Genomic DNA, 24,631 nt, shown 5'->3' on the forward strand with positions numbered 1-24,631 from the left:
GAATCGCAACATGCACTGCTTTGAGAAAATCATTGCCAAAAATCCTAAATCTTGCCAGTTTTGGGCAAGGCTTGACCTCACCAAATCTGGCAAGGGTGACTCTCATCTAGGGCTAGCAAGGTCGTCCCTTGCCGAGTCCCCTACCGATTGTAGCCTCTAGCCAATCACAAGCAATCATCGAGATTGGGTGACCAACAGAGGGAAGAGAGGAGAGAGAGAGAAAATTAAAAATATAAAATAATAAAAATTTCAAAACAAAAAAACTAAAACATTAATATAAAATGATAGACGTAAGACGGCCGGTATTAACGTCAATAATTTCCTATCAAAATTAACTTATTGGCAAAAGGTAAAAACATATAGGACACAACCGGCAAAATTGAAAAATTTATTATTGTATTGCCACAAGTGCAATAAACTTAGGACTTTTGGGATAGGTCTTCTAACTACCTCTGACAATTCAAAGAAAGATACCAAACATTTCAATCGGCAGAAACGGTTCATTGCATCTTTTGTCAAAGCAAAAGAAAATTACCAGTAAACGGGTGCTAATTGCCATTTAGAGATGATGAAGCAGAGCCACAACACCATGCAACCCAGATAGAGGGGAACCCAGCCGAACAAAAAAGGAAATGAATCAGAGAGAAGAAAACGTATGCAACGATTCCATGCAGACATTCTGTAATTCCTTCTTTTCCTTTAATGCTTGGCCATAGGACATTGTACAAAGTAGAACAGGGGCAAGGCACTATACCCTTACAGAAAACACTTGGCATTTAGAACCTTTAGCTGCTGCCTAAAGAGAGAATTTTCAACATGTACATCTATCACAACAATACGCGTGGGACATGGAAGGGGGAAAGAATAGAAGAGAGAAAAGATGTATAATACAGGAAGAGAAGGGAAGGTGATGATTATTTCGAACTTACATTTTGGACATACAGAAAAGAATATGACATTTATCAATCTAAGGTGTTCCCACCTTGGGCATTGTCCTCGCAAATGTCAGACTGCGAGCCGCTGCGGATTATTGTTTGAGGTGTCCACTGATCTGGCACCATGACAAAGTATGCAGTCATAGCTTTTCTAAAACGTTTCTTGTACATTTGAGGCGAGATCACGGTCGGAGACGCATTCTTTGGCCCGCCAAGAAAGCCTGACGTCTTCACCCAAGTCTCAAGGTGCTTATCCCATGTATATTGCCTCATAAAATCGATAATGCCAAGAACCAGCTCGTGCCTTTCCTCATCTACTCCAACAAGTAATGAGTAGTCCATCACATCAATAGACTGCAAGAGCGTAATATCAACATTAGTAGGTCTACGAAGAGCAATTAGCCAAAAATAAGAGACCACTTACACATCAAACAGAGTGAAATCCCAATAAAAGACGGCTCAAATAACTTAAAACTCAAAAGTCGTCGCAATTGGTTGCACTTATTCTTCTATCCATTTAGAAAAGAATGTGATCAGAAAATTTTTATTTTAACAGGAAAAATTAAAGTTGCTGCAACAAATCTGACATCAGTATAAAAATTCCACATCAAAAAAGGGGTTTCGATGTTTCCCCTGCTATGCAATTGAGTTACACTTACAGCGAGAAATGCAGTGTCATTCCAGACAGCTCTCTCAAGCAAACGCTTTGCCTTATTTCCAACAAATATCGGAGAGGTTGGCATTGCTTCGATCAAGTTCTGATCCAGTAATACTTTATTGCTCCCACTGGTATCAGGATTGTACCTTGCTCTTGAAGATCCTTTGAGGTCATAAAGGCGTGTGATGTTACGGCGAAAGAGAAGATTTTCCATCACCAGAACATCCATCTTTGTTTCCTTCCCTCCTTTAGGGTGCTTGGAAGAAACCTATAAGAGAAATAAATAAAAGCCAAATTTAACATTACCAACAAGGCCACAATTTTTCCACTGGTGAAAACAAAAATCAACAGAAAATAGAAAAATCTATTGGACCTTGGAAGTAAACAAAACAACATATGTATCAGTAGCAAACAATTCTGATAAATTAATTTCCAATCAATGCAAACTTCATCTAATCCTAAAATAAATAAATAAATAAACCAGCACAATGTAATGGCCAAATGTGAAATATGAGTCCACTTTAGGTACTCTAAAAAGCACAAGAAATTTTAAGTGCTTATTAAGAACAACTCCATCCCAAGGGAAACCTATAATATAGATCCAATGATGAAGGAGAAATGGCTGTATACGTCATTTTGCTTGTTATTATTGCATATGTATTAAAATTAAAAAATAAATGTCTGCAAGCTGTTAAAATGCCGACTGCTTTCTGGGCCAACAGCAATCGTCATAAGAGAACAGTCACTATACCTGATATATGCCAACAATCTTTGCCAAGCAAGTCGGACTCCCAGAACAGATCGACTCAGACAAATATTTAAAATAAGCAGGAGCAAATTTGATGAAAGATTCCAACTCTGTCTTTGTAACCTGTTTGATGATGAACCGGTCATCCAAGGTCTTGGCAAAAAAAACATTGCTCTTGCCACCCTGGGCACCCCATTTCTTACAACGACTAAGAGACCGTATAAAATCCAATTCCGATGGGCAACAAATCCTCCTTAAAGCCTCAAACTGCTTAGCATAATAACAAGTCACGACATACTTGGCCTTTCCTTGAGGGCCCTCATCATTGAAAGAGACTCTAACATGCAAATCCTTGGCGGACAAAAGTGGGTCCATGCTCTGAGAGCTCCTAGATCCAGATGTGGATGAGATAATCTCATCCATTGATCCAAAACCTTTAAGGCTATCCCAGGTTGCGTCATTCAGTGAATTGAGTGAGAGTAAATTTACTGAATCAAAGAGAGGCAATGAGATCGAAGAGTCCAGACCATCTTTTGATTTCTCAGAGTCAGATATCTGGGCATGATAATCTGGTGAGGTGAGTGCATAAGCTATAACACTGGTTGGTTCATCATCATAAACAGGCACAATGGTATCATTAAAACCTACTGGGAGAAAAAACCTGGCACCACTTTGCCTTTCTGACTCCCAATATGACAGGACATACATTGGATGGTATTCACCAACACCAATCTTCTGATAATAAGCAGTGTAAGTATTAAAAGAGCTATAGATATTTGGGATACCCATTCCCACACTGGCTAGACTGTTCGAGTTTTCACCTCCCTTCGATGGGAATAAAGGGGTAGAACTCGTAGTCGGCTTTCCATTTTGCTCACTACCCTGAACATCTGACTCAGACCTTGCCTTGGCTGAAATTGAGACAGTTAAAGAACTGGTTGCAGTTGAATTGCTGTTCACTTCAGGTGCCGTAGTCGATAGCTGACTTTCACCACTCCATGCTGCATCAAGGGATTCTGACAAGTTTGCAACTATAGGGAACTCCCCCTCTGATAAGGCCCTCTGCACTATTTTCCCAGATTCAAGGGGATCAGAATTGCCAATAGTTGCACTAGCAGAAACAGAAGTATCATTTTGCTTTTTATTGTTTAAATCCTGGTCTGAATTCTTTATTTCAAGAACTGCATTTGCCTCACCACCTTCACTGCCATTTTCAACTTGATTAAGGCTCGCATGAGGTTTTTTCTCCAGAAGAAAGGAATCACAACTGCTAAAGCCTTTAGCAGTATTAGAAAGCACTGCAGTCTCAACAAACTTCTCCACAGAAGTGACAGTTTTCTCCTTAGCAGTACTGGGTTTTTGAGTAAAGCTGTTCAAACCTCCCTGCAGACTCTTATTATTAAATCTCAATGCATGGATAAGGCATCGATCCCAAGTGTAAGAATGGAAGAGTAACTGCCTTCGCAATTTATTAATTTCAAGAATATCAATCATGGGATGGCCAACTTTCAACCCTCCAGCCAGCACTTTTCCTAGTAGGTCCTGCAGAATGAAGAATTATAAACGAGACTGCATAAGGCAAAGAAAACATATGTTGAAAGAATGATAAACAAATAATAAGGAAATCTTTCTCCACAAGAGAAGCTCTTTCTAATTATTTCTATGCCATGCAATGTAACTATAGTATAAAACAATTCTGCCTATGTGGAAAAAATGAGAAAGGACTGCAAGACTCTGATTTGATGAATAAACTTATCATAAGGCAGACATGTCATGGCAGCCAAATCTTCAGAAGCCTAACTACCACTAGTTTATTTAGTGATCTGAATGATGCACAAGTATAACAAGAATGTAACTAGTGAAAACCCCACTATTTAAGGCGGAAATGATATTTTTCATGACTGTTGTCTTTACATTACTAGAGTTCATCATAATGATTGCTTCACAATTATTATTGACAAATTTATACTTTGTAACTGATAATGAAAAGAGCTATAGCCTCGATCAAGCATGATCATGTTAAACATGAGTGAATAATCTCAAAATCAAAAAGAAAGAATTTTTCATTAAGTTCTGTACACATTTTGGTTGCTAGGGCCAATCCCTCATCACTACAACATAATCCTGTGAGGGTCCCAAAATGGGCAGTACCAGATATAATGAATTACATCAATAGTTCAAGTAGAAACCAACGTGTAGCTAAACATTTGGTCCATGCTTAAAAATATAAATATGGATCTACAGCATCAAAGATAACAAATATTGGACACGTTCTCTTGATAATGAAGTTTACCTAGTCACACATAGTGTAAATGGGCATTGTCCTCCAAGAACCAAAGGACTAAAAAAACATTCTTAATCGAAAAGAAAAGAAAATGCTACTAAAAGAAGCAAAGAAGAAAACATAGCCTTCACCAACCAAACTCCAAGAAGTTAAGTGCCATAATGCTAACGACTTTAAAACCATCTTTAGACAGACCAAAAAATATATAAAAACTCTTATGCGAAAAGGAAAGAGGATGTTACTGCCCTCACACCACTTCACTCCAAACCTCCTCCCCCTTTTTCTCTTTCCTCCTCTCCATTGCCATGGCTACCAAGAAACAGGGGAGGAAACGCAGGAGTAAACTAAAAGAAAAAAAGAAAATAAATACCAATCCAAATTCCATGAAGTTGACTAGTGTCAAAATACAGCAACTCTAATGTCCTCCATTATATATCAGTATTCAGTATGATATGTTTCACAGGCATACTGAACTGATTGGAAGGTGAAAGAATTTTTAATTTGCTTCTTTTTCTATTAATTATACACATAAGTTGAAATGAACCCCACCTCAAATTCTGCTTTCCGCTTAACTAGCATCTCTTCCAATTCCTCCATTTGATTTCTTGATTCTGATGATTTATCACTGCCTTCCAGTGACATCGCAGGTGATTTCTCTGTTAGCCTTTGAAGAGCATTACGAACATCATTTAATAAGAGTACTGCTCGCTCATGAACCTATTAAACAAAAGAATGGTGTGAATACTTATCATGTCATCCATCATTAAAAAATATTCAAGAAAAAAGGATATCCATCAGTTGCACCTCATTTGCTTCTTTTTTTATCCAATCCTGATTATCATAGTCAAACTCAATTTTTGCTGGTGGAAGATAAACAGAATGAACATCAATGGAAGCATAGCGGAAGCAAGCAACCATTCTCCCAAAGCTGCACACGTAAGAAAATATGTCAGATAGCACTGAAGTGTGTCGTGATGAGACTAGGTCAAGATCTATATATGCATCTGAATTATCAAAAAGAATTATGTCAGAGCAGCAGGCCCTAGAAAATACATCAGAACATTGCAACAATTAGCTGCTAGCCCTGAGTTATAAGGTACTTTATTCGTGGAGCATTGCTATAGCTTTTGGTGATGTAGCTCTTGTGCCTTGTTGCGACACGCCATTGGTGTTTGGCAAGTGATATCTGAATCTGCTATTATGAAAAACAAAATTTCATATATGCTTATATTGATTTTGACATCTTTCAGACTGGAAATGAGCTCTCCTGAATATTTGTTGTCCATAAAAATTACTGATAGTATAAAAAATCTATTAATAGAATAGCCAATCAAACAAAAGCCTATAAAACACACTTGGGATGCTTCCCAAAGAAAAAGCACTTTCAGTGGTTCAGTCGGATTCTAATTTTAAAAGAATTGCTACACCTTTTGGGAGCAGAAGCAGCTGCCAAATAGGTCCTTAGATGCTATAAAAGTGGAATTGAATGAAGCTACCCAGGCCCCTGATCAACCCCTTTATTAAACCACAAGGAACAAATCTTCCTTTGTGAGTGCCAAGCATACACAGCTTACCTAAAGATAAATATTACTTATCAAATCTCTCTTTAATCTAGGGCAGCGCTATTTCCACCGCATAAATGACTAAATCCACTCAATTTTCATCAAAAAGATAAAATTGCCCTCTATCTTCAATTGCAATTCAAGTTGGTGGTCCCAAATTTATTTACTTTCCTATCTTTAGTTTTTCTATATATATATGTAGGATCTGCTTATTATATTAAAGAATTTCATATATATTTAGTTTTTGTTTATTGTAAATTTTTAAAGTATATTAAAGACACTACTTTTTTTAAAAGAAAATTAAATATTACTTCCATAAAAAAAAAAAAAAAAAATTGTCCAAAAGAGAAATTTCCAAGAAATCTAGTTCTTTTCTACATTGTTGATCAAATGTATGGATAAATTGTTAAGTAGATGAAATTTATGGATAAAGTAAAAATTTCTTTTGAAAATGCCAGTGAAATATCATTATTTTGGATTGACAAAAATTAGGGAATAAACCACCAAAAACCCTAAACTTTACCCAATGTGACAAATTTACCCCAAATTTCTTTTTGTGACACAATAAACCCCAAACTTTGGCAACGGTGACACATTTACCCCAAACCCTATGGCTGAAGGGCATTTTCGTTTTTGGCTTAATTTTTTTTTCCTTTTTCTTTTCTTTTCTTTTTTTCCCCTTTTTCTTCTTCTCTCTTCCCTCCGCCATGACCGGCGGAGGGAAGCCAGGCTTAGGCAAGGGCTGCCCTCCCCAGATCCAATGAGGGCAACCCTTGCCTAGGCCGGATCTGGCAAGGAATGCCCTCGCTAGATCTAGCGAGGGCCTAGGTCGGCAAGGTCGGCGAGGCTGTCCTCGCCCTCACCAACCCAGGCGAGGGAGACCCTTGCCCAACGCCGGCGAGGGCCACCCTCGCCTGAGTCTAACCTCCCTCCACAGGCCATAGCGGAGGGAAAAGAGAAGAAAAAAGAAAGAAAAGGAAACACAAATAAAAAATAAATAAAAGACGAAAATGCCCTATAATTTGGGATAAATGCGTCACGCAGATACAAATTTAGGGTTTTTGGTGCCACAAAAAAAAATTGAGGTAAATTCTTTACCAAAAAAAAAAAAAAAATTGAGGTAAATTTATTACAGTTGACCAAGCTTGGGGTTTTTTTGTGTCACAAAAAAATTCATGATAAATTTGTCACATTAGGCAAAGTTTTGGATTTTTAGTGACTTTTTCTTCACAAATTAATATCATCTATGAACTATTTATGAAAAAAAAAATCAAGATACCTCATTGTGCATATGTTTTCAATGTACTCCTAAATATTCCTCTACGTCTTACATGCTTTGAATAAAAGTGTCTTGCCAATATAATAAGAAAAATAGATAAATTCTTTGATATAGTAAATAAAGAGACTTGATATATATTTTAGACTAATGAACTTGATAAAAAGTTCACCAAGAAAGTGAGCTTTTGAGATAAGAGGGACAAAAAAAAGATAAGTTATTATAAAATCAACGATGAAGAAGAGACTTTTCAGTATCATACTATATCAAATAATGTCATTCTTCCTTATTATTAGTGAGATAATTTTACAAGTACAACATTGTAAGAATATCCGAGAATGCACTTTTCTTTAATATGCTATAAAACCAAACACGTGAAATGTTTAATTATGGTAATTTGCCAAATAGAAAAAGAAAAAATAGAAAACAATGGACTGAAGCCATCACATGAAACTGCAATTAAAAGATTGAGGACAATTTTGTCATTTTAGTGTAAATGATGGTGCATTTAGTTATTTAGGAGGTGGAAATAGCCATGTCCTTAATCTAACAAGAAAATATCTTTCTTAACCAAGTCCTATTTTACAAACGTTTGCTCAAAGAGAAGCAGAGTATTCCTATAACTTCAAAATCCATGCCAAAAGGGACCACAAATAATTTTCTCAGCCTGTCTTCACTCAGTGCAGCATGGCATAACTAAGTACATAATCTCTAGAAGAATCTGTTCTTCCTAATGCATAAATAAGTAAACTAAAGGCATTCTTATCAACCCAGTAAGTGCGAGTACATCTGAAACATTTTTTCTTTCTTTTGTGTGTTTGGACAATAGCATGTATAGGATCTTAATGATGAAAGAACCATACCCATAGAAGCGGAGACAATCTCTATGCAGTGAATGACCACAGCTAGCAACCCTACTTGCAGCAGCATGATTGGAAAAGCTCAGCTCCAAAAATTTCCCAAAAGATAATCCCCACGCTGCATCAGACATAAGTACTCTTCTAGTTGCTGGAGGAAAGCCATTTTTTCGAGGACACCGCAGACACCTGTGCCACATCCAGATTTTTCCTTCACGTTCTCCTGGTAAGAGAAACTCTGGAAGTCTTTTGACAGAAATTGTCAGGCTGCCTTGCCGGTGAGTGTAACAATGAACATGTGCTTCTGATGGCATGTCGCATGAGCGACAATGGTAATTCTGTCAAAAACCAAGTTCGTTAATAGTAGCTCATGCTTCTGAAGGAGAAGGATGAGCAAGGGAGCAGGAGTTGCTATTGCAAAAGCTATGCTCAGTGTGAGAAAAAATTAGTAAGGAAAGGATAAAGGTAATACTTGGTCAAACAAGTGATCCCGTAAGTACCGGCCCAAGGGCTTATCAAAGCATCCATAGTATTTAATGCGCAAGAGGTGAGCCCTTTCACATACAGTTCCTTTCCACACACACCTTGTGGATAAAGAAACTAAAATGCTCTGATGATCGGAAGGAGAAGGAGGAAACTCTTCTTTTGAAGAGCCCATTTCCCCATTATAATTTTTCCCATCTTTTGCAGCTGCCAAATCTGATTTCCCAACATTATCTGCTGGCAATGTAATATTATCGCCATGCCTATAATCGTCACTTTGTCGGACCTTCTCAGAAGTGGAAAGAGCATTAGAGACAAAACTGCTATCCGAACCATCTTTGAATGTGCTGGCAGATGTCATTGGAAAAGATTCCCCTCCACCCACCTCAAAATTCTCCGCATAATGGTTTGACAAAAGTTCATTGCTCTTAGGATCCAATTTATGCAAACCTGAAAGGGGGAAAAAAGAAAGAAAAGGTGAATGGGACAACTGAACAAGTAGAACTAAGATAAGAGTCCTTATATGAAGTTTAAGAATAGAACCTTTAAAAGGAAAAAGAGACCTCGAACCTTCCATTTTGTCAGTGTCGGCAGACAAGGATCCGCCTAAGGTAAAGCCTTTATCTAAACTCATTTCGCTAACTGGTCGTGCATCCAAAGGACTAGCAGATGTGACAGAGAAACCAGGTATGGTGGAAATGGACCTCTCAACACTTGATAATTTATCAGGTAATGCAACCGTTATCGGTGATCTCAAAGGTAGCTCTGGGAGTGATGCGCCCTCGTCAGCAAGAAATGATGTCTCTAGCGCCAAGTGGTAAGCTGCAAAAATTCCATACTGAACAACATGTTTTACCTTCTTCAACTCGTCCCCATTGGCACCCTTGAGCAAAATCTGAAGCAAAGGACCCTTCTTGGTCATATGGAAAGCAACAAACTCAATACATTGCCAAGAAAAGCCATTTTGTTCATTCATATATTGATAAATGGAAAATCTCATTCAACCCTGACAGATGCTGTCATATATATATATATATATATATATATATATATATATATATATATATATATATATATATATATATATATATATATAAGGGATAATGTCATAAATAGTCCACGAACTTTGGCTCAATGCACAATGTGGTCCCTAAACTTTTAATCTATTCGATGCGGTCCCTAAACTTCAGGACAACATTGCACATCGTGCTGAAGTTTAGGGATCATTTGTATCATTTTCCCTATATACAATTAAAAACTATTGGAGAGAACTAAATGCATAAAGCGAAGTTCTTTTACAAAAATTTCTCTTACAAGAAAATTATTTTCAAGAGTTCTAAATTACAACTACAATCAACTTAAAAGGAACCTTTACAATTGACGTACATCATAACCTCAATTAAGTCCAATGGCCCAAAAAGAGCTAATCTAATCCTCCCAGCTGCCATTCATGGGAAGTGGGACAATTGAAATTCCTCTGAAAGCCAATAAATATTGACAGCATTAATAATCTATTGTGGATAGCCTACCAACTCCACAACATTGCAATTGCCACCTTTTTAAAAAAAGATCCTTGCAAGTCTTTCCCACAAGTATCTGCTCATTATTCCTTCTAAACTTCAACAAAAAAAATGATGTCACTTTAAAGGGTCATCATATCCTGCTTTTTATAGCCATAATTTAGTCAAAGGACTTATCTAAATCCACCTTTTATAGTCTCATTTCTTTCCGATAGCATGGAGATTTTATTCAAATTGTACCAAGGAGGTAAAAATTCATCTGAAAACGTGATTTCAACACAAAAATAGCAACTACACTAATGGCAGCAATTGGCCTAAATAAAGATTGTAACCGATATACCACCTCATTTAAAGAACTTAGCTATCAATTGTTGCAATAGAATCTGGGAAGATCTAATAAATATTAAAGCAAAAACATGATGTAACAGTGAGTCCTCATGTCCACTGAGAAAATTTATCAAGCAATGCACCAGTCAACCATATCAGATCAAGCACGGATCCCTGATTTTCACCATTTCCATTTGATCAAGCAGGAAAGAGGGAGAGGGCAGGGAAGATGGTTCACTCAGTATGTAGTAAGATATTTATGCCAGACTTACAGTACAACCAAAGGGCTTTGGGCAACCCTCAAAAAACATCAGTGTCTTTGCCAATTTCTTTCCTCCTTGGCCCGCACTACCATGCTCTTCTATCAACTTCTCCACGTGAAACGTCTCACAATACCCCAATTTGGGTGATGTTAGATGATCGATTGAAGGAACTATCTGTGCACCGGTACAGCGAGCTATACGCTCTAACAGTGACCTCTTAATATTCAAAACAAGGGATATATCTTTGCCAAGAAGATATTCTTGTGCATGGCGAGATACAGACTTCTCTACCAAAAGAACATCCGGATCATGCGCATTGATCTTCGCAACAGCCATTTTCAAGTGGTCCATTTCCTAAAAATTGCAGGAAGCACAAAACTTAAATCAGTTAAGATAAAATGTTTTAACACTGAAAGATTGTAAATACTTGGATACAAAGCCGTGATTTAGTCATATAGTGAGAACGGAAAGCAATAACATATGAACCTGCTGCAACAATGTATCAAAGCTTGATAGATGATTAGTAACCCTCTGGTATTCCAAAGCTCCTCCCAGGATTAGAAGACGTGGCTTATCTATTTTCGAAGTCATCCGCCTGTGAGCCACATTTTTCTTGCAAACAACTCCTTTGACCACCTTACTGAGCAATCAAAATTGACATCATCATGTCAGTCTAATGATAAGTGTTAAGAACAGTGACAATAAACCCAACGTATAGTCTAGGGAAGGGGGGCACCTGATGAAATAAGAAAGGTTATGGGGCTTAGTCATAAAGAAAGGAAGAATACAGATAAGTTATGACACAATTTAGCAGATAAAACTAAGCAACTCTAAATTTATGGCTTTACGCAACAAATTAACACATCTCATCAGATTCAATGAAAACATTGTGCAAACATTATCAAAACTTGAAATCAGGTCCATGAAATTCATGAGTTCAAAGAAAAAGATGCGAGGAAGCAAGATCAGCAAACAACTAAAAACGAATCTCTTGGGGTGAAAATTAAAAAATATGGGATTGCACTCTCAAGGAAAATAATCACAATGTACTGATTAACCTATCTTGGCTCAATTAAGTTATGATAGTGTCCAAGTAATCAGATCATCTACCAAGTAAAGCTCAATGATCTGCATAGCTCACCCAAACACTTCAATAAATCAAATCAAGCATTTCAGTCTCTAATCTACCCTTCATAAAACATGACGGTGTAGGCTTTGTCTTTCTTGCCGCAATCAAGTTCGACCTGAAGTTGATGCTCTAGCCCAAATAACAACTCGACTGTGACAATCCGGAACAACCAAGTCCCACTCAAAACTTTCAATATCTTGTTGAGTTGAGTTTGGCCAGCTGAGGTTTAAATAAGCTCAGGTTAAACTTGATATTTAGCAGAGAATTTACCATCAAAGTCCAGCTCAAGTATTTCATTGCATTGACTTCACTTTCACTTTATTATACTGAAAAATTCACGCTGCCAGTTTTATATATTATGGTCAAGACACTTCACATAACCTGCCTACAAATACCTCAATGAAAAATGTTGATATTTACTAAAATCTGATCAATTAGGAAAGCAGCTAGCAATATTGAAAGTGCAGGAAGCAGAAATTTAACAAGTTTCTACCACCTGTTCAATATTTATACCACCTTAGCCCTATGATGGGGACTAATAACCTCATATGATGCTGTACTGTCCATTAAAACCAACCGCCTAGAAGCATGTTAGCCTTGGGCACAGCTACTATATAAACTAAAAGTTTTGACAGGTGCCCAACTGGCAGTTTTGGGAGGAGAAAACTCCTTTAAACAATGCAACACACCCGAAGCAGATAAATGAAACTTACAAGAAAAGGTGAGAGAAAAGCTTTAGCAGAATAAATAACTCTAAATAAAGTAGTCACATGCCCACGAGAGTACCTCTCATCCCGCCGCCCACATGCAATGCATTTAACCTTCACATATCCACCAGGGTCCATTCCTCCACCTTTACTCATATCAGGCTTAAGAAGTGTGGCAGCCTCCCAAGAAAGAGATGCAATTATATCCAACCAATTATCTTTCCTATCTCCATCATCCATGGAAAGGTTTTCAACCTGCAAAAGTTGGGCTAGCAAAGCCCTAAAATGCCCTTCCACCACATTTTTCATGGCCTTCCTGTGCTCCTCATTTGACTTGTCCCTGCTACGGTACTCCGCAATACCAAAGCTGTCTGAAGAGCGTAGATAACCCCACTCTCCGCTGGTGCCTTCCCCATCATCGTCAGATAGAATAGCTTCCCTTTCATCCTCCTCATCCTTTGGCTCAGGAATGTGCCAAAGTAACCCATTGTTCTCAAAGTCAACAGGTTCTGTATCAGTTTCTTCTAAGTCATGCATAGGAGCTTCACTATCCAGACCCTGCTGCAGTTTCCCTTCTTGATCCCCTACTTCTTTACTACCATCTACAACTGGGGAAGCAAAATTCTCAAGTACGGGGGAGCAACTGACATCTTTAGAACTGATGTTATCTTCATCAGGATGGGCTTCATATGGTCCATACATGCGGGCAATATCATCTACAATTACAGGACAATATTGCCTGGATTCAGAATCTGAAGGATACCCACCGTAATAGTCATATTCATCATCACTCCTGGTATGAATAAGAAATTTTGAATAAGTCAGTTTATTAGACCTTAGAACATGGTAGTTTTCTTAAGCAACTAATTGACCGCATTAGAGAAAGGAACTCTTCAGGCGGGGAATAGAAGTAAGCTAGTTTCTATGACTCATATGCATCTGAAATGTTCTTGGATTTAAATAACACCAGCAACACAGATGCAGGAGCACATACTGATGCATTGACATCTGTGAAGAAATTAAAGCAGAGGGGTATGACTCCCCACACTGCTAACCATACCAGCATGAGCGAGAGATACCTATTTATGCAGAAGCTGTACTGGTTAGAAGATCGATCCCCTGCATCTTTGTAGGGTGGTATTCCTGTCACAGAAGCTACATCATCTTGCTCGACTGCAGTTGGATCCATTTGAGAAGATTGAGGGCTAAGACCGGAATTGCGAGGCACACGCTGATAAGGTCCAGTTAAATAAGGAGTGGAACCCACAGTACTGCTGCCACTATTACAGGTGCAGCTTGATTTGGTGCTCGCCAAGCTTGTTGCAGACGGTGATGGACTAAGGCCAGGTGTGGGTGCACTGGCACCGTTTCCATTATCAACTGCCACTATCCCCTGCTCCCATTGCTTATGGCAGTAGTTGCAAACCCTGATCCTCTCCCAATCTTCCTGTCCAGTCTTCTGCTCATCAGATGGGGCAGGAATGGAATTCGCCGTACACTTAGCACAGAAAACTCGTCCACATACTCGACAGTGATGCCTGCGGTTGAAGACAGTGAACTGGGAATCACACTCATAACATACCCTGCAGCTGTGATCAGGCATCCAAAAGTCCCTCGATAACTGCGCTGGCTCGACCCTCCGAGGGATCCAGGACTTCACTAGGTCAACCAGCTCGGATAGTTTGTTGTCGGGGGTGCCCATCGACAACTTCCCACCCAAGCCCCCTCATCCCGATATTCTCATTTGCCAAGTCCAACAGTCCACCGCAACCAAACTAGGAAAATCAACAACCTGGAAAAAGCACATCAAAGCAAAACGCCATAAATATCACTGGCAGAGCAAAATTAACCTCTTAGAGAACCAAAAGAAAAATACTCTGGATACTTTACATACGACCCAACAACCAAAATTCCCTACCAAACATGAATGGGCAATTTCTATTTCCAGAGAGGTGCGTAAATTGTATCGCAAAATCCAGGGACCGCATCATTTCCTACCCAGAAAAGAAAAATCAAAAAGGAAACGAAAGGAATCAAAATTACCTGCGATTCTCCCTAAGCGAATCCGAATTCTTACGACATCAACTCTCTGCAGCCACGGCTGACATCAAAACAATAAAATTCAGGTCCATCGTTCCATAAAAGCACGCAAAATTTCATTCTCAATAAACAAACCCAACTCCAACTCAAACCCCGGAACAGCAAAGCTAAACTCTCCATCCAGCACCAACTAAACCTCCCCGCCACCCCCAAATGCCCAACACTCGACAAAAAATTAAACCCCACTAATCAACGCGAGCTCCAGCAAACTTCTCGACCCCAAATCAAACCACCCATCAAAAAAAAAAAAAAAAAAAAAAAAAAAAAAAAAGGAGAAAAGAGCCCGACCCCGCAACGCTCCGATAGCAAAAACGACAGCACGAAATGGGAACCTACCCGAGCCCCCATCCCAAAACCTAAACCACCCCAACACCGCCAAGCTGCGTCAATCAACGACTTTTCCTCCTTTTCTATTTACGTGAACGGCAGCCAAACGCGCCCGCGTTCGGCATTACCGTGACGGTGATAATTGCATGCAACAGGTGTCTGCATACGCGTGCTCCGTGCGTACGACCGAGCGAGAGAGATCACAGGATATGCGTGAGCGGAAAATTCTACCTTCTCCTCTCCCTCCCTCCGTCCCTCCCCCACCATGTGTTTGTCGAAATGCTTTTTCCTCCTTCTTTTCTTTTCTCGCCTCTGTTTTTCTTTCCTTCTTTTTCTCGGATTGCGGTTTGGGTTTTTTCTAATGGCCTGCGTTTTCTTTTCCGCCTGTGGCGCAGAGAAAATGACTTTTCAGGCGCTTATTCGACTCGGAAATAAATAATATAATGTATATATATGGACCGCTATCGACCCGAAAATGAGATTAAAAAAAAAGTTGGCCAGGGAAAAGGGAAAAGGACAAAAAGAGGAGAGAGAAAAATGAAAAATCTCCGGGGCGGCGTCATTTTCTTTGGACCATTTTTCCTCCAACTTTTGGAAGGAATAAAATAAAAAAATTAGGTAAAATGATTGAAATATCGCATAATAAAAAATGCGACCACGGAATAAATATAACCACTGATTGATTTCTCATTTATGAATAATTATTTAATTTAATGTTAAAGTAAGTAATTCATCTTAACTCCTGATATTATCGAAGATGGCTTGTCTTTCATCGGATTAGGAAAGAGACCTCGATTTGATTATGAAAATTCATGTTAAATATTACCGTATCGCTAAGGAAGTGAGAAGCAAAATATGTTAAGCCACAAGGCACGTACTCCTTCCGTGAGAAATAAAAGGGTTAAATTCATAAATGTTCGCAATATCATCGAAATCGTGACTATACGACTCGAATTTCATCAAACGATTTCATTCACACTCGGAATCATAAAATTAGTAAAATCATTATTTGAAAATTTGTAGAATCATGTGGAGTGGTAAGATTTTACTGATTTTGCAACTAAATTGATTCAAGACTAGCTTTTTCCCCGATCCCTTCAATCCTCCTATAGAGAGCAAACCCCTTTGGTGCAAAACCAAATGAAACAGGCCAATTAAGATGAGGTAGATGGTGGTTAACTAGATGGCGATGATTAAAAAAGATGGAAAATATTTGCACCCTTGATGAAGTGGAAAAGAAAAGAAAAAACAGGCGATGATTTGATTATTAACTGCTAATCATTGATTTTATGTCTTTTTGTAATTAATGATGAACTATAATGAACTATAAGCTAATTTTTATGCCATAAAAAACCTCAAATCGATACATTCGTATCACATAAACCCTTTTATTTTAACAATCAATATGAATAATCTTAGAAAATGTCATTACGTCATATATTATCAAGGATGACATGAGTTAAGTCAATATGGTCAAAAACCATCAGCCCAAAATAGAGCAGACATGGCGGTCCAATAAGTTAGTAATTAACCAGATTTGTCATTAATTTATATAGGTTGCTGGAGCTAGTCCCTTGAAAATGAAACTACACAGAGGTGCATTGAATGTAGACTTTCCAATTTTTTTGTTGCCCATGACAATTGTACAATTGAACCTTGTAAAGACACTAGAGGGCTAGAGGAGTTTGACTTCTATGCCCTGGTTGGGAGGTCAAGTGAACATCAAATGGCCTTCAACATGCCTAGGTGCAAGGGGGAAGTCAGCTCCGCTAATTTAATATGCACATGAAAAAGTCAAACTGCCACTCAGGCTATAAATTCAAAAAGTCCTCCAGATCAAGATAAGAAGGAAAAAAAATCAGAACAAAAGAAAAAGGATAAGAGAAAAAAAAAAAACTGCTAATTAAATTGATGGCGGCGTGAACATTCAGTAGGGCCCCTTAGATTCTAAGCACATTTTAGGTCCATATTCATGGCGTTTTGGAAGCCCATTGTCACGGCCCAGTGAATCAAATCTCACCTGCCGCAGACCAAAAATCAAAGAAATTAGTAAAACGTTTCCTTAATTGTCATAATCAAATTCATTTCACATTACTAAGATGATCTAATTAGCAATTCTTCAGGGGTCCACCATGCTAATAACAATCGGCAGACACAGTGTTGTGCGATGTTACACAATGCAGACACTAACAACAGCGAAGTTTTTGGGCCAAATTGACATTCAATTAATTTTATCTTGTCATCGTTAAACCATGTCTTTTGGAATTGGAACAAGAAACACCTAGATAATTGTTTTTTTTTTTTGTGGATAAATTTGAAGGAAAGATAGCAAAGGAAGACTAAACCAAAGCCCAATATCTCTTTGCCCAATTGATGATATTATATTCATTGATCATGCACTTTATTACAGAGCTTGAATTGAACATGTCATTGTAAAACTTATTATCTAATTACTCTTATTTCCTTTTCTTCACTATGCAATCATATGATTTATAACTTTCATCATCATCATCATCATCTGAAATTTGCATATAGAGATGGCTAATTGGCCAATCCAACTTACATCAACAGAGTCGATCTAGAACGTCATTAATAAAAGTACAATTGAAATTTTAAGGGTGTTTGGTAGTAAAAAGAAGTTTTTTTTTTTCCTTTTTTTACTGTGGTAAACACGGGTATACCTTTAAATAAGAATAATCACCTTTTTACTAGTTTGACACTCGAACTTATCCAATTAGAAAGACCAATTTTTTGCCACACATTAAGTTTGGGTTCTCCATTCGACCTGGTTTGGCATTTTTCTAATATTATTTTTTCTCCAAGAAATTAGAAAGAAACCTGATTTGAGGAGGTGTCCATCTACATAAAAAGCCAAGAGGCTTTGCTTGCCAAGTCAAGGAATTTCTCTACACGTAAAGACATTATTCACGAATCGAAGAAAATTTTATTTTATTGCATGCATTATTAATACCACCTATACATAGCATTATCTTTAGATAGCTCAAGCTAAATTCCAAGAAAAGTTAGGTGGCGACATCAAATAATAATAGAGAAAGTGGCGTGCATGGTCTTCACTCTTTCAGCACATATTTTATGGCCAAAAAAACAAAAAAAAAACAAAATAATGATATACCCAGTATACAAGCACCACGTGTGACACCAAAAATACGATGAAGATAATGTAATAACTTATATACTTGTGGTGAGGATTTAATCAGGACTTTAGGCAATCAAAAGCAGCATTCTTGTGATCTATTTGATGGCCAAAAAAACAAAATAAAATAAAATAATGATATACCCAGTGGATAAGCACCACGTGTGACATCAACGGATCTATATAATTCCAAAAATACGACGAAAATAATGTAATAACTTACATACTTGTGGTGAGGATTTAATCAGGACTTTTAGGCAATCAAAAGCGGCATTCTTGTGATGGAAAATACGTGACCTCTTGGACATACTAACTTTTCGGGCCGTGACACAATCATATGTGATTTCTACTTATCCTTGTGCCAAGAGCAAGGCATGATTGACATATTCTACTTGTATGCGTCTTTCGTCTCTTTAATGCGTATGCTGTTCATGTTGGGAATGTCGGTTCGAAGGCAAGGACATGCTCGCTCGAGCTCCCCTCTCATCTTCCCAACTATGAGCGATGGTGTCGAGTCCAACTTGGAAGACCCTACCTGCTCTCGTTTAGCACCGCCAATTAAATATGGTAAGGACACATGTAAAGCTTAAGGACAGAGAGTTGATGCCGACTCGTTTCGTGTTTACATTATCGTCTCATGAGTTGGCAGCTTTTCCCCTTTTTTTATTAGGTGTTCATTCGCCGGGACAACGGTGGTCCCAGAGTTGCTTGCGGTACCCGAGACTTTGATGTTCAGTTGGAAAAAAAGAGACCAAAAAATTGTTCATTGGAATTGATCTTTGATCGGGTCCAATCCATCGGTGGACGAGGTGAGTACCTTATTGGTGACGAGACGAAAACAGTTGTCGGTGTTCGTTCGTTCCTAAACGTAATGAAACTCTTTTTTTGAATTTTTGAAATATCTCAATTATGATCTTTGACACATGATAGATCTGGTACACGATATACTTTCTTTATCCACACAAGTGCAAAGAAGTCCTCATCCAACCTTACCTCTAATAGCTAACAAGACAAGATGAATCAACCGTTTTAGCAAAGTCTGATTTGTTCTCACTCAATTATTCAAAGAATTTATATTAAACCTTAAAGTATCTCAGTTTTGAGATTGGACAATAAAGTTTGGAGCCTTACGGAAATGGACTATTGTCTTTGATCTACTATGAGGATCGATGCTATGGAATGTTGGATAACCAATTTAACCTCAATTTCTCACCGTGTCAAAATTTAATGCATTTAATCACGTTGTTTGATACATAATTGCGCACAAGCACAATTTTAAATGCCTTGTGCAAAAACCTTTAACAACTTTAGTATCAAAACTTTTATGAATGATCAATTTAGTGTCAAAATTTTTTAAAAGTGTTTATTTAAGTTAATTAGTCATGTCAGATTTTCAGCCATCGAAATTACTTAGACGATTGCTCTATAAAAGTCATAAAACTTAAAATTAACACCCAAGTGGACATGCGATAGTCATAATACCGATACCGTCCTTATCTTATGTAGTATAATTTTTCAACCTATAGAGAGGCTACTTTATTTCCATATGCCGTCTTGAAATGTATAGTGTTAGTTGTTTGGATACACGTGCAAGATGTGTTAGAAAAGTCTCATATCAAAAAATTAGTATAGTATTGAGTTATTAATATATCATAGTTGATTCATGACTTAATAGCTTAAACTTTTGAATGCAAGTAAATTCAATTGAATATATTCCCTGGCTCCCTCTTGACGGTCTCCCCAAGTGAAAATATCAGGCTTCTGCTGTGCGCTCCCACCATTAGTTGCCTTACACTAATTTTTTATACCATACTTACAAACTTCATTTGCCATCTTTGGGTGTCATTTATTATAACAGGGCCCTTTATCTAGCTCATTAAACTAAACAATGTCAAAGTTGGTTGTCAAATAAGATAACTTAGGTCCAAAGTATATGTTGTAATATAGCATGGAAGCTAATAACATTTTGCAGTTAAATCAATGCAAAATCACCTAAGAAATAAATAAGAAACAATAAAGGACACTAAAAGTTTGTGTAGTTCAGTTCGAGTATCGACACTTACTTCACAAGGAGAGCGAGTTGCAAGAAATCCACTATGAATCTAGAGAATACAAAGTTAATAATCGCTCATATGCTATAGTGTTTTCGGGAAAAGTGTCGGAAAAATCCTAAATCTATTGCATTCGTGGTAATTTAGTCATAAACATTTTATTGGTATCAATTTAGTCCAAAACATTTTGGCCTAGTGTCAATTCAATTCTTTTACCTAATTTTAGCTAGATATTACTAACATTAATTCTGATTAGCTTATGTGACATAGCAAGCGCTAATATGGATAACTTTAATAATATTTTTTTTTAATTTTGAATTTATTTTTTCTTATTTTTTTCCTTCCTCTCCCTCTAGCTAGTCACTTATAGCCATTGGCTACAGGCAAGTGACATTGCCAACCTCTAGTTAACCTCACTAGCCATTGGCGAGGCTCGACCTCCCTAGATTTGGCGAGGTCATGCCTCCCCCAGCCCCTAATGAGGCTCACCTCGCCAGGGGCTACGAGGGCGGCCTTGCGCTGGGCGAGCGAGGATTGCTATCCCTAGTGAGGGCTCGAGCTTCACTAGTAGCTGGCGAGGTTGCTAAAGGAAGAGGAAAGGGGGAACAAAAGAGAAGCAAAAAATAAAAATAAATAAATAATTCGAAAAAAAAAATTGAAAGCTTTCTATGTTTACGCCTGTTGTGTCATGTAAGCAGATCAACGTCTATGTCAGCATCTGTGTCAGCAATGTGTGGTCAAAATTAGCCGAAAAGACTAAATTAGCATTAGGTTAAAAGATATAGAACTAAATTGACATTTATTCAATAAGTTTAGGACTAAATTGGCACTAATAAAAGGTTTACGATTAAATTGGTACCAATGCAATAGGTTTATAACTTTTTTAACACTTTTTCCATTCTCACATCTAGATTTGGCCTAAAGCAAAACCCATAAGTATCATCTTACAATCTCTCGTAAAGATAGAGAAAATTTGACACTCCTTTTATGTCCTTTATTGTATTTAATATGAGATTGTGTGTGTGTATATCTTCAAAATGGGAAACTGTTTTTTTTTTTAAAGAAAATCTACTCAAGCCAGAGATAAAACAGTACATATTATTGACTTGATCCTAAACTTTTATGTTGTGATTTGTCTGAGACTTCATAAAGCTCTCTTCAACGAGTTTGCTGTGCATGAAATAATTCAGCTGATCAAATGGCAAGTATTCATCCGAAAGCAACGCTTAATCTCCCGTCTCCGACGACTTCTCATGATCGCACCGCCACTGAGCGAGAGGTCTTCATTGTGTGGATGAAGTCCATGATCATGAACGGCAAGGGATGCACCGTGTTCGACTCGAGCGACGGAATCGTTTATCGGGTAGATAACGATGATTGCAAGTGAAGCGGCGAGGTCTATTTGATGGACAGCGGAGGGAATGTTCTATTCACCATTCTTAAGGAGGTAAGAAAAGATTTACACACAAAATCAGCTCAAATTCTCTCTTCAAGTGTCGAGAGTGGGCGCTCCACGCCTTACTCTCAAAATTCCATCCCTGCTACAAAAAGTTCATAGATATGAAAAAGGTTGAGTGAAAACGAGTCAAATTGGATCGGTGTTCAACCAATCGCAGGCATGTTTTGTTGCTCTGTGAAGAAATGTAGCTTGTTCAAGACATGGAAGGGTTATGGATCGATTGGCTCGGCGGGGAGAAGGGCGCTGTTTCAAGTCAAGAAGCCATTGAATTTTAAGAAGAGTCTCGCAGGCATGTTTTGTTGCTCTGTGAAGAAATGTAGCTTGTTCAAGACATGGAAGGGTTATGGATCGATTGGCTCGGCGGGGAGAAGGGCGCTGTTTCAAGTCAAGAAGCCATTGAATTTTAAGAAGAGTCACTGTACGAAGTCACGGTCTGGACAGACAAGAACCAACTTAGCTACTACTTCATTCAAGGACATGGTGGTACCTCCAAGTCAGCATGCGGCATCACCAAGAAACTCAGAGGTCTCATGGCAGAGGTCTCTCTCTCTCAAAAATGGTATGAACCTGAACTCAATCTCTAGTTCGCCATTGAACAGGTTAAAGAGAAGAAATCGAGCTCGGGATTTCGCTGGGGGACGAGGTCTTGACGACAAGCGTGGAACCAGAATTCGACCACTCGCCTGCCGTGGGACTTCTCGTTGTCTCCAGCGCAGTCTGTGATACGGTAGAAGCGCGTAGAGCTCGTAGATAGACTGACGGATCGATGATTCCACACGGGCTTCTGGTCTACTGACATTTTCGAAAAATCACCAGTCGCTTCTTAAAACTCACCAGCCGAATCTCGAAAAATCAGTGATTTCAGTTCACGATGTTTCCGAATCTTCGAAGCTCATATCATACTCCCGTGTTCGAGTGTTCTTTATACATACAAGAAAGTAAGTTCGTCGATAGATAGATTCATGAAGCAGACATTGCAGCAAAGAGCAGCACTTCAATCGAATTCGACTCAGGCTAAATGAAAGGTTTAACCTCTTCCATGATCGGCAGAGGCCAGATCGAACAACACCTCTATACTAAAAAGGATGGCCGCCCAACTAGTGGCCCGACACGAGGAACTTCTTCTGCTGCAGCGAGCCGAGGATGGAAGCTCAGCCTTCGAAATCGGTCTTCACCCACTGCCCGTACTTGCTCTTCATCCTCTCGTCCAGCTCTTTGGCCTTGACCTCGGCAATCTTCGCCGCGTTCGCCATCGATTCCTCCTGCACCCTCGCGATCCTCATGCTCCGCTTCTTCTCCACCGCGTCCCGCTCCGCGCCCAGCCCTTGGTACTCCCTCACCCAGCAGCTGTGCACGGCGCACGTCAGCGCCAGCACCACCAGCTCCATCAGCAGCATGGCCGTCAGGACCCCGCACTCCAGCCTCGCCAGGACCTTGGCCTCCTTCGGGTCCCGCCGCGACCCCAGCAGCGACAGGCTCGACGCTTCCTTGGTGAACAGCGCCAGGACCCCGAGCGCCTGCCCGGACAGCGCGGCGAGGAGGATCGAGACGTGGGTCACGAAGCAGAAGCGGGCGAGGTGGGAGTAGAAGCCCACGAAGGAGGAGGCGAGCGACATGGCGGAGATCACGAGGAAGGCGAGGCCGAGCGAGGTCGGGGGCGTCCGGAGGAGGATTGTGGGAGCGAAGGACGCGGCGGAGAGGACGAAGAGGACGAAGTTCAAGCAAGAGAGGAGGAGGTTCGGGAAGGAGCAAGAGCTTCTCGACTTGACGGCGGACATTTTTCCTTTCTGGAATTCGATGGGAAAGTTGGGGATTCTTTTGCTTGCTTGATTGAGAAATGGGGAATTGACGAATCTCTATAAAGAAGATGCGAATTTCGAACGTTAAAAGGAAAGGCGGAGTTTGAAGTTCAACGGCTAGTGCGCCGAGGTTGGAGAAGGGGCCCCGCTGTTATCAGCACTCATTTCCATCATTTCTGTCCCTCCCATGCGTTTCAAAAGCCGGAAAGAAATCACAGATTTGTTAACGAGGGCTTCCCTAACGAATAATTAGAGAAGATTCCCAATATAAAAATATATATATATGTTAATGAGAGAAGATTTTGAGAGCTTGAGCCTTTCTCTCTCTACAAGATGACATGAGAATCGTATCAAAGACTAGAGAGAGAGAGAGAAATTTACCAGTTATTTTCGAATTATGGAAGACCATAGGGCTAGTCCCATAACGACTCACAAACATGAACCACACTGCCGCATAAAAATCCTAGGGATATATTCATTAAAAATCCTAAAACTTGTCATTAAAGTATAATTAAGTTCAAAAACTTTCTGAAAATGCATCAAATCCTAAAATTTGTCAAATTGATATAATTTAGTCATTCCATTAATTTCATCTAATATAATTAATGGAAAATACAAACGCGTGTTTTTTATTATTATTATTACTTCTCTCTCCTACATGTTGCCGAAGTGGCTAAAACAATAATTATAACCCTCAAACGACGTTATTTTGATCCAAAATTAATTTTTAGTATAAATAATATTCTATTAAATAAAAAAGAGTAGTTAGCCGAGGCCATTGCTATTGCCACCCCACCATCGCTAGAAAGGTGGAGCGAAGGTTGGCTGGGGTCGCCAAGCCCAGCCAATGGCTCGCAACCCTAGCCAACCATAGGTTAGGGCTTGCAAGCCATCACCCAAATCCGGGATGAGGGTCACGGCCCTCCCCCAAACCAAGTAAGGGTCGTCGACCCTCCCCCAATTCGAGCCAAGTGTCACAACTGATTGTGATG

At 39.0% G+C, this 24,631-nt stretch overlaps 2 protein-coding genes across 7 annotated transcripts; both read right to left on the bottom strand.

The window, feature by feature from the left end:
• Positions 1-654: 654 nt before the first annotated feature.
• On the bottom strand, positions 655-15,542 carry LOC104437951 (1-phosphatidylinositol-3-phosphate 5-kinase FAB1A). 6 transcript variants are annotated; one of them, XM_018871320.2, is made up of 14 exons: positions 15,186-15,399; positions 14,793-14,850; positions 13,829-14,541; positions 12,829-13,542; positions 11,400-11,553; positions 10,923-11,267; positions 9,374-9,698; positions 8,793-9,253; positions 8,327-8,658; positions 5,430-5,553; positions 5,175-5,342; positions 2,345-3,883; positions 1,595-1,861; positions 655-1,289 (listed from the first exon to the last, which is right to left on the bottom strand). In XM_018871320.2, the coding sequence occupies exons 3-14, from the start codon at positions 14,449-14,451 to the stop codon at positions 963-965; spliced, it is 5,379 nt and encodes a 1,792-aa protein (XP_018726865.1). In that variant the 5' UTR covers positions 14,452-14,541; positions 14,793-14,850; positions 15,186-15,399; the 3' UTR covers positions 655-962. The 6 variants fall into 6 exon arrangements, with proteins under 6 accessions (XP_018726865.1, XP_018726864.1, XP_010049307.1 ...); XM_018871319.2 differs by having other exon boundaries at positions 9,347-9,698; XM_010051005.3 differs by lacking the exon at positions 15,186-15,399 and adding an exon at positions 15,408-15,542 and having other exon boundaries at positions 8,793-9,698.
• A 7,172-nt stretch (positions 15,543-22,714) lies between these two features.
• On the bottom strand, positions 22,715-23,684 carry LOC104437952. The gene has a single exon (XM_010051009.3). The coding sequence runs from the start codon at positions 23,616-23,618 to the stop codon at positions 22,992-22,994; it is 627 nt and encodes a 208-aa protein (XP_010049311.1). The 5' UTR covers positions 23,619-23,684; the 3' UTR covers positions 22,715-22,991.
• Positions 23,685-24,631: the final 947 nt, after the last annotated feature.

Source organism: Eucalyptus grandis, chromosome 3 (assembly GCF_016545825.1).
Source record: "Eucalyptus grandis isolate ANBG69807.140 chromosome 3, ASM1654582v1, whole genome shotgun sequence".
Lineage (NCBI taxonomy): Eukaryota > Viridiplantae > Streptophyta > Magnoliopsida > Myrtales > Myrtaceae > Eucalyptus > Eucalyptus grandis.